Here is an 11,638-nt window from a genome sequence, read left to right as displayed (position 1 = left end):
GTTGACATAAAAACCACATCAATAGTAGCGTGCCACGTGACATCAAACGTATTTGTAACGGCGTTGTAACGCACATAAAAGTCATTCATTAAATTACCACATTTTCTGGACTATAGAGCGCATTGGTGTATAAACCGCACCCACTACATTTTCGGACTATAAGCCGCATATATATACGTTGTGAAATGAGTTATTTACACAATTGTTTTTTTACGTACCTTAATTGTTTACATACGGTGTCTGTAACACGGCAGTAAAACGGCTGATCAAACAAAACAGAAGTCGTCGTCATGGACCCGCTAGGTGCGGGAGCTAGCTCTAGTGGACCACATAAAAGGATGTAGTGGGCCACATACAATTATGTGGCATATCACATAAAATGATGTCGTGGGGCTACATAAAATGATGTGGCATATCACATAAAATGATGTAGTGGACCACATAAAATTATGTTGTGGACCACATAAAATGATGTAGTGGCCCACATAAAATGATGTAGTGGGCCACATACAATTATGTGGCATATCACATAAAATAATGTAGTGGGCCACATAAAATGATGTAGTGGGCCACATAAAATGATGTAGTGGACCAGATAAAATGATGTAGTGGCCCACATAAAATAATGTAGTGGGCCACATAAAATTATGTGGCATATCACATAAAATGATGTAGTGGGCCACATAAAATGATGTGGCATATCACATAAAATGATGTAGTGGACCACATAAAATGATGTAGTGGGCCACATAAAATGATGTGGCATATCACATAAAATGATATAGTGGCCCACATCAAATTATGTTGTGGGCCACGTAAAATTATGTGGCATATCACATAAAATGATGTTGTGGGCCACTTAAAATGATGTAGTGGCCCAGATAAAATGATGTAGTGAGCCACATAAAATTATGTGGCATATCACATAAAATGATATAGTGGGCCACATAAAATGATGTAGTGACCCACATATTATGATGTTGTGGGCCACATAAAATGATGTGGCATATCACATAAAATGATGCAGTGGGCCACATAAAATGAAGTAGTGGGCCACATAAAATGATGTAGTGGGCCACATAAAATGATGTAGTGGGCCACATACAATTATGTTGTGGGCCATGTAAAATTATGTGGCATATCACATAAAATGATGTTGTGGGCCACTTAAAATGATGTAGTGGCCCACATAAAATGATGTAGTGAGCCACATAAAATGATGTGGCATATCACATAAAATGATGTAGTGGGCCACATAAAATGATGTGGCATATCACATAAAATGATGTAGTGGACCACATAAAATGATGTGGCATATCACATAAAATGATGCAGTGGGCCACATAAAATGAAGTAGTGGGCCACATAAAATGATGTAGTGGGCCACATAAAATGATGTAGTGGACCACATAAAATGATGTGGCATATCACATAAAATGATGTAGTGGGCCACATAAAATGATGTAGTGGGCCACATAAAATGATGTAGTGGACCACATAAAATGATGTGGCATATCACATAAAATGATGTGGTGGGCCACTTAAAATGATGTAGTGGTCCACATAAAATTATGTGGCATATCACATAAAATGATGTAGTGAGCCACACAAATTGAAGAGGTATATCACATAAAATGATGGAGTGGACCGCATAAAATGATGTGGCATATCACATAAAATGATGTACTGGGCCACACAAATTGAAGAGGCATATCACATAAAATGATGGAGTGGGCCACTTTAAATGATGTAGTGAGCCACATAAATGATGTGACTGGCCACATAAAATGATGTAGTGGGCCACATAAAATGATGTGGCATATCACATAAAATTATGCAGTGGGCCATCTATAAATGATGTCGTGAGCCACGTTAAAAACCTCTAAAGGCTTAGTGGCCACATGCGTGGACAGCACCTTTTAGCTCTTATTTCCAAAATTGTGTACACTACTGAATTGGGGTCCTATGGCCGCTTATGTGGACACTGCCATCTGGTGGTGTCAGAAGAGTATAACATACAATGGAATTTGGAGAGAAAAAAGTGTAAAAATAAGAATTAGCATGTGACTAAACATGAAGTACACGTATGTGTACTTATGGACTAAGTACATCATATCAAAAGATGATTCTTAATTAGGGTCCAATAAGCCCAAATAGCAAAGAGAAATAAAAAGGCATGTAAACAAATCACAGAAACTATGACAGAGACTTCATAGAACACATGTGTGTCCTGGCAGGGTCTCTCATCTATGAAAAACTGGGAGAACGAGCGTTCGGCTGGCCCGGGAAAATAGCAGCCTTCGGATCCATAATAATGCAAAACATTGGAGGTAAGACGTGGCTTTTTTTAAATACAGGAATGCAAAATAATTGATTTTGACTTTTGTGGCTCCATTAAAAAAAACAAATGTTGGCAGCCATGTCCAGCTACCTCTTCATCGTGAAGTACGAGCTGCCGGAAGTGATCCGAGCCTTCTTGGGCTTGGAAGAAATTACCGGGTGAGTGAAATGATGATGATGATGATGATCATGCAATATTTCTGGATGTATGTTGTAATGATGATGCAATATTCTGGATGTATGTTGTAATGATGATGCAATATTCTGGATGTATGTTGTAATGATGATGCAATATTCTGGATGTATTTTGTAATGATGATGCAATATTCTGGATGTATTTTGTAATGATGATGCAATATTCTGGATGTATGTTGTAATGATGATGCAATATTCTGGATGTATGTTCTAAAGAAAAAAAACAAAAGCAGTGAAGTTGTCATGTTGTGTAAATGGTAAATAAAAACAGAATACAATGATTTCACTCTGTAAAAAAAAAAAAAAAAAAAGCGCTTTGAGTCACTAGAGAAAAGCGCTATATAAATATAATTCACTTCAATTTACTTAATTTGCAAATCCTTTCCAACTTATATTCAATTGAATAGACTGCAAAGACAAGATATTTCATGTTTACACTGAGAAACTTTGTCATTTTTTGCAAATATTAGCTCATTTGGAATTTGATGCCTGCGACGTGTTTCAAGAAAAGCTGGCACAAGTGGCAAAAAAGACTGAGAAAGTTGAGGAATGCTCATCAAAGACTTATTTGGAACATCCCACAGGTGAACAGGCTAATTGGGAACAGGTGGGTGCCATGATTGGGTATAAAAGTAGATTCCATGAAATGCTCAGTCATTCACAAACAAGGATGGGGCGAGGGTCACCACTTTGTCAACAAATGCGTGAGCAAATTGTTTAAGAACAACATTTCTCAACCAGCTATTGCAAGGAATTTAGGGATTTCACCATCTACGCTCCGTTATATCATCAAAAGGTTCAGAGAATCTGGAGAAATCACTGCACTTAAGCCATGATATTACGCACGTTGTATCCCTCAGGCAGTACTGTGCAAAAAAGCCACATCAGTGTGTAAAGGACATCACCACATGGACTCAGGAACACTTCAGAAACCCATTGTCTGTAAGTGCAAGTTAAAAACTCTTACTATGCAAAGCCGAAGTCATTTATCAACAACACCCAGAAACGCCGCCGGCTTCACTTTTTCCATTTACACAAGGTGACGACTTCACTGTTTTCGGGGTTGGTATGTTGTAATGATGATGCAATATCCAGGAGGTATGTTCTAATGGCTACATTGTGGTGTTGCAGTGAATGGTACCTTAATGGAAACTACCTGGTGATTTTTGTGTCCATGGGGATCATTCTCCCCTTGTCGCTACTTAAAAATCTGGGTAAGTCTCGTTTCCTATTTGTTGTCCTACCATCATCTTGGGAGTATGCCAACATGCTGACGTTTTATGATCGCTTTTTACTTAATGTTGTATGTTTAAACCTACAAGTCATGATTTTTGATAGTAGGCACCATCTTGGGAGTATGTTAATGTCTCGTACTCGCTAAAGAGCTAGCATAAGACGCTAGCATGCGAATGTTTTATGCTAGTTTTTTTTTAGCTAATTTTGTATGTTTAGAGCTAAAAATCATGGATTTGGATACTTGGCGCCATCTTAGAAGTATGTTAACATCTCTTATTTTAGCATGCTAATGTTTTTTGCTAGTTTTTTTTAGCTAATTGTGTATGTTTAAAGCTAAAAATCATGGATTTGATTACTTGGCGCCATTTTAGAAGTATGTTAACATCTCTTATATTACCATGCGAACATTTTATGCTAGTTTTTTAAGCTAATTGTGTATGTTTAAACCTAAAAATCATGGATTTGATTACTTGGCGCCATCTTAGAAGTATGCTAACATCTGTTATAATTTTATACTAGTTTTTTTTAGCTAATTTTGTATGTTTGAACCTATAAATCATGGATTTGGATACTTGGCGCCATCTTAGAAGTATGCTAACATCTCTTATATTAGGATGCGAACGTTTTATGCTATTTTTTTTTTAGCTAATTGTGTATGTTTAAACCTAAAAATCATGGATTTGATTACTTGGCGCCATCTTAGAAGTATGCTAACATCTGTTATAATTGTATACTAGTTTTTTAAGCTAATTTTGTATGTTTAAAGCTAAAAATCATGGATTTGATTACTTGGCGCCATCTTAGAAGTATGCTAACATCTCTTATATTAGCATGCAAACATTTTATGCTAGTCTTTCTAGCTATTTTTGTATGTTTAAACCTTAAAATCATGGATTTGGATACTTGGCGCCATCTTAGAAGTATGCTAACATCTCTTATATTAGCATGCGGACGTTTTATGCTAGTTTTCTAGCTAATTTTGTATGTTTAAACCTAAAAATCATGGATTTGATTACTTGGCGCCATCTTAGAAGTATGCTAACATCTCTTATATTAGCATGCAAAGGTTTTATGCTAGTCTTTCTAGCTATTTTTGTATGTTTAAACCTTAAAATCATGGATTTGGATACCTGGCGCCATCTTAGAAGTATGCTAACATCTCTTATATTAGCATGCGAACGTTTTATGCTAGTTCTCTAGCTAATTTTGTAAGTTTAAACCTAAAAATCATGGATTTGGATACTTGGCGCCATCTTAGAAATATGCTACCATCTTTTATATTAGCATGCGAACGTTTTATGCTAGTCTTTCTAGCTAATTTTGTATGTTTAAACCTAAAAATCATGGATTTGGATACTTGGCGCCATCTTAGAAGTATGCTAACATCTCTTATATTAGCATGCAAACGTTTTATGCTAGTTTTCTAGCTAATTTTGTATGTTTGAACCTAAAAATCATGGATTTGGATACTTGGCGCCATCTTAGAAGTATGCTAACCGCTTATATTAGAATGTGAATGTTTTATGCTAGTTTTTTTTTTTACCTAATTTTGTATGTTTAAAGCTAAAAATCATGGATTTGGATACTTGGCGCCATCTTAGAAGTATGCTAACATCGCTTATATTAGCATGCGAACGTTTTATGCTAGTTTTTTACCTAATTTTGTATGCTTAAAGCTAAAAATCATGGATTTGGATACTTTGTGCCATCTTAGAAGTATGTCGGCTGCAATTGACCCACAGTCCAGAGGTTGAGGGCACAGACAGCAGGCCCATCGTCATTATTATATCACATTTGTATTATGATTGTATTTTATTACTTAATAATTATTGATTATAAATAAAAATGATGGGGAAAATGCAAAACACTCTCCATGATGGCACATTTTGTCTGCTTGATAATTGTGATTAGAAAATTGTAAGGAGGTGTTGGACAGTTATAATTGTCAAGGTGGGTTTACAAGCGGTCAGTGAAGGAGACAAGATCCGTGACACATCCTCGCAGCTGTTTGCAGTCGGCCAAGAGTAACGTAACGCCACGTCTGAGTCAGCACTGGCGAGCATCAGTCCCACGTCTAAGGCGTGCCACGGCGAAATGATTTTCCTCGTATTAGATTCAAACTATTTCTGAAGCGGTGTCTTTTATCCGCCAATTTTTTGGACGTGGGTCCAACGTGTGAGACATATTCTGGAAGAGCGGATCAAATGACCGAGTGCGGAGTCAGCAAAAAAACGGCATTGACTTTTCCTTTTTCTTAACACATTTTGTCTGGTGCAGGTTACTTGGGCTACACCAGCGGCTTTTCTCTGTCCTGCATGGTCTTCTTCCTGGGAGTTGTGAGTCATCTTCCTCATAATCAATAAATCATAACATGAGATGGGATGCACAATTTAGTTGGTGTGTCTTCAAACACTTTTTGATGTTAAAGAATGCTTTTTTACATAGGACTAATTATTATTATTAAATATTGCTATTCTTAATATTAAATATTAACAAAATATTTAAGTTTTTAATGTATAATTGTTATAATTATTATTATTGTGTACTACTATTCAAAATAATGTTATTCTTCATAAATAATATGAACTAAATATTTAATATTTTCACGTACACTTTTTATGAATATTATTATTGTGTACTATTATTAAAATAATGTCATTATTAATAATAAACAAAATATTTTATATTTTGATGTATAATTGTTATAATTATTATTATTATTGTGTACTACTATTAAAATAATGTTATTATTAATAATAAACATAAACAAAATCATTTATATTTTAATGTATAAGTTGAATAAATATTTGTATTACTATTGTACACTAATAATAAAAATAACAAATACAAACAAAATAAAATGTATATATATATATATTGTATTTATTAAATAAATATATATACATATCTATTTATACATTATTAATATTGTGTTTATTATATAAATATTAATATATATACATATTTGTAAATTATTAATATTGTATTTATTATATAAATATTAATTTATATATGTACATTATTAATATTGCATTTATTATATAAATATATATTTATATATATATTATTAATATTGTATATATATGTGTGTATATAATATATATAGATATATATATAAATGTAATTATATATATATATATATATTCATATATATACATTAATATTTTGTTTGCATTTGTTATTTTTAATATAATTTTAAATAATACTGTACAATAGTAATACGAATATTCATCAAACTTATACATTAAAATACCGAATATTTTGTTCATGTTTACTATTAAGAATTACATTATTTTTTAATAATATTACACAATAATAATAATAATAATATTCATAATTGAGCATGAAAATATCAAATATTTGGTTCATGTCTCTTATTAAGAATAACATTGTTTTTTTAAATAGTACACAATAGTAATAATATTAATAACATTTATAACAATTGTACATGAAAATATAAAATATATTGTTTATTATTAAGAATCACATTAATTTTAATATTACACAATAATAATAGTTATAACAATTATACATGAAAATATAAAATATGTTGTTTGTTTATTATTAAGAATGACATTATTTGTAATAATAGTACACAATATTTATAAAAAGTGTACATGAAATTATTAAATATTTTGTTTATATTTATTATTAAGAATAACATTATTTTTTTAATAATACTACACAATGATAATAATAATTATAACAATTATACATGAAAATATAAATGTTTTTGTTCATGATTAAGAATGATATTATTTGTAATAATAGTACACAATAATATTTATAAAAAGTGTACATGAAAATATTAAATATTTTGTTTATATTTATTATTAAGAGTAACATTAGTATTTTTAAATAATACTTCACAATAATAATAATAATAATTATAACACTTATACATGAAAATATAAAATACTTTGTTTGTTTATGATTAAGAATGACATTATTAGTAGTAATAGTACTCAATAATTTTCATAAAAAGTGTACATGAAAATATTAAATATTTTGTTTATATTTATTATTAAGAATAACATTATTTGTTTAATAATACTACACAATAATAATAACAATTATACATGAAAATATTAAATATTTTGTTTGTTTATGATTAAGAATTACATTATTTGTAATAATAGTACACAATAATATTTATAAAAAGTGTACATGAAAATAGTAAGTATTTTGTTTATTTTTATTATTAAGAATAACATTATTTTTTAATAATACTACACTAATAATAATAATTATAACAATTATACATGAAAATATAAAATATTTTGTTTGTTTATGATCAAGAATGACATTATTTGTAATAATAGTACACATTAATATTTATAAAAAGTGTACATGAAAATATTAAACATTTGGTTTATATTTATTATTAAGAATAACATTAGTATTTTTAAATAATACTACACAATAATAATAATTATTATTATTATAACAATTATACATGAAAATATTAAATGTTTTGTTTATATTTATTATTAAAAATTAAAAAAAAAATTGTAATAATCGTACACAATAATAATAATAATAATTATAACAATTATACATGAAAATATGAAACATTTTGTTTGTTTATGATTAAGAATGACATTTGTAATAATAGTACACAATATTTATAAAAAGTGTACATGAAAATAGTAAATATTTTGTTTATATTTATTATTAAGAATAATATATATTTTTTAAATAATACTACACAATAATTATACATGAAAATCTCTAATATTTTGTTTGTTTATGATTAAGAATGACATTATTTGTAATAATAGTGCACAATAATATTTATAAAAAGTATACATGAAAATATAAAATATGTGGTTTATATTTATTATTAAGAATAACATTAGTATTTTTAAATAATACTACACAATAATTATTATTAATATAACAATTATACATGAAAATGTAAAATATTTTGTTTGTTTAGTATTAAGAATAACATTATTTGTAATAATAGTACACAATAATATTTATAAAAAGTGTACATGAAAATATTAAATATTTGTTGATATTTATTATTAAGAATAACATTATTTTTTAAATAATACTACACAATAATAACAATAATAATTATAACAATTATACATGAACATATAAAATATTTTGTTTGTTTATTATTAAGAATAACATTATTTGTAATAATAGTACACAATAATATTTATAAAAAGTGTACATAAAAATATTAAATATTTTGTTTATATATTTATTATTAAGAATAACATTAGTATTTTTAAATAATACTACACAATAATAATAATAATAATTACAACAATTATACATGAAAATATAAAATATTTTGTTTGTTTATTATTAAGAATGACATTATTTGTAATAATAGTACACAATAGTAATATTAATAAAAAGTGTACATGAAAATATTAAATATTTTGTTTATATTTATTATTAAGAATAACATTAGTATTTTTAAATAATGCTACACAATAGTAATTATAGCAATTATACATGAAAATATTTTGTTTGTTTATGATTAAGAATGACATTATTTGTAATAATAGTACACAATAATATTTATAAAAAGTGTACATGAAAATATTAAATATTTTGTTTATATTTATTATTAAGAATAACATTAGTATTTTTAAATAATACTACACAATAATAATAATTATACATGAAAATATAAAATATTTTGTTTGTTTATGATTAAGAATGACATTTTTTGTAATAGTACACAATAATAATATTCATAAAAACTGTACATGAAAATATTAAATATTTTGTTTTTATTTATTATTAAGAATAACATTAGTATTTTTAAATAATACTACACAATTATAATTATAACAATTATACATGAAAATATTTTGTTTGTTTATGATTAAAAATGACATTATTTGTAATAATAGTACACAATAATATTCATACAAAGTGTACATGAAAATATTAAATAGTTTGTTTATATTTATTATTAAGAATAACATTATTTTTTAGATAATACTACACAATTATAATAATAATAATTATAACAATTATACATAAAAATATAAAATATTTTGTTTGTTTATGATTAAGAATGACATTATTTTTAAATACTTTAAAAACAAAGTTTTGTTATGTCCAGTAATAAAATCCTTTGCTTGAAGGTGTGACAATCTGTAACAGATTGGATTGCCACACCATTGAAGCAATATCAAAGGAAGTTGCCTACAGCCACAGCTAACGTTGCTAATGAACGTGTTATAGTGGGACTATGTGGTAGAGCTAACGTCAAGACTGTGGTGTTTCCTAGTTGATCTACAAGAAAACCCAGCTGCCGTGCCCGCTCCCCTTCCTGGACTCGCCCGCCGCTAACCTCAGCATGAACGCCTCACACATGCCGGGCGCCTACGCCGCGCACAACCGCTCGGCGCAGATGGACTTCTCGCGAGCCGACGTCTCCCCGGCCGTCACCCACGCCGCCCACGCCTCCACCGGTGTCCACTTTGAGCCGCACCCCGAGGACGAGGACGCGTGCACGCCCAAGTACTTTGTCTTCAACTCCCAGGTAAGTCTAGTCCCAGGCCAGGGTGTTTAAAGCGCGGCGCAGGGGCCAGTAGTTTTTGTTTTATTGATCCTCCGTGTATTCCAAAAACAGAATTTACAAAAATAAAGTAGAAATATTCGTAGAATAAAGGTATAATATTTAGAGAAAAAAGTTGCAATCTTACAAAAACGGCAGAATTGGACTCGTCAAAAAATTCTTTTAAAAGCACATATCATATTTTCCGGACTATAAAGCGCTCCGGTATACAAGCCACACCCACTACATTTTGGAATAAAAACATTATTTTCCATATACAACTACATTTTAGAATAAAAACATTATTTTCCATACATACCGTATTTTCCGCACTATAAGGCGCACCGGATTATTAGCCGCACCTTCAATGAATTACATATTTCATAACTTTGTCCACCAATAAGCCGCCCCGGACTATAAGCCGCGCCTACGCTGCGCTAAAGGGAATGTCAAAAAAACAGTCAGATAGGTCAGTCAAACTTTAATAATATATTAAAAACCAGCGTTCTAACAACTCTGTTCACTCCCAAAATGTACGCAAATGTGCAATCACAAACATAGTAAAATTCAAAATAGTGCAGAGCAATAGCAACATAATGTTGCTCGAACGTTAATGTCACAACACACAAAATAAACATAGCGCTCACTTTCTGAAGTTATTCTTCATTCGTAAATCCTTCGTCTTCTGTGTCCGAAGTGAAAAGTTGGGCAAATTTACGATCCACTGGCAGATGTTGGCGTCGTCTGGCGCTGCCTCCTCGTCTTAGTGAAGGTGTGTTCGCCTTCTGTCTTCCATTGTTCCCACGCAGTTAGCAGTCTAGCTTCGAATGCCCTGTTGACACCAATATCTAGCGGCTGGAGGTCTTTTGTCAATCCACCCGGAATGACGGCGAGTATTGAATTAAGCGTGTAAGCGTGTCTCTCAATGTGCTGTTATGAGCTAGCAAATATAACAACTACACTACCCAGCATGCAACGATAGTTACGAGCATGCGCGGTAGCCCTGAGAAGCGATGTTGTATGCTGGGAGTTCGAATGTGGTTATGAGCACGCTGTGAGAAAACGTTGAGAACTCAGTTAACACGCCTCGTCTGCATTATTTATAATTAGACAGACAACACACTTAATAGGAGCCATTTTGGGGTCTTTACATAAACACACAAATGGAAATGAAACGTCACATATCCCAGCATGCACCGCGCGCTTCTTCTACGGGGAAAAAAGATGGCGGCTGTTTACCGTAGTTGCGAGACCTAAACTTTATGAAAATGAATCTTAATATTTATCCATATATAAAGCGCACCGGGTTATAAGGCGCACTGTCAGCTTTTGAGA

At 30.6% G+C, this 11,638-nt stretch overlaps 1 protein-coding gene across 3 annotated transcripts in view; it reads left to right on the top strand.

Moving 5' to 3' along the window:
- Positions 1 to 11,638, top strand: part of slc38a4 (solute carrier family 38 member 4) — a 161,053-nt gene that overhangs the window by 114,263 nt on the left and 35,152 nt on the right. For all 3 annotated transcript variants that reach the window (XM_072913143.1, XM_061961287.1, XM_061961286.2), the window contains 5 exons: positions 2,238 to 2,330; positions 2,418 to 2,499; positions 3,667 to 3,749; positions 6,049 to 6,107; positions 10,034 to 10,288. In XM_072913143.1, coding sequence (XP_072769244.1) covers positions 2,238 to 2,330; positions 2,418 to 2,499; positions 3,667 to 3,749; positions 6,049 to 6,107; positions 10,034 to 10,288 — 572 coding nt within the window. The remainder of the gene's footprint in view (positions 1 to 2,237; positions 2,331 to 2,417; positions 2,500 to 3,666; positions 3,750 to 6,048; positions 6,108 to 10,033; positions 10,289 to 11,638) is intronic.

The sequence above is a fragment of the Nerophis lumbriciformis genome, linkage group LG05, assembly GCF_033978685.3.
Source record: "Nerophis lumbriciformis linkage group LG05, RoL_Nlum_v2.1, whole genome shotgun sequence".
Classification (NCBI taxonomy): Eukaryota; Metazoa; Chordata; class Actinopteri; order Syngnathiformes; family Syngnathidae; genus Nerophis; species Nerophis lumbriciformis.
The sequence above is the reverse complement of the archived record's forward strand: the minus strand, read 5'-3'. Positions and strand labels throughout refer to the sequence as shown.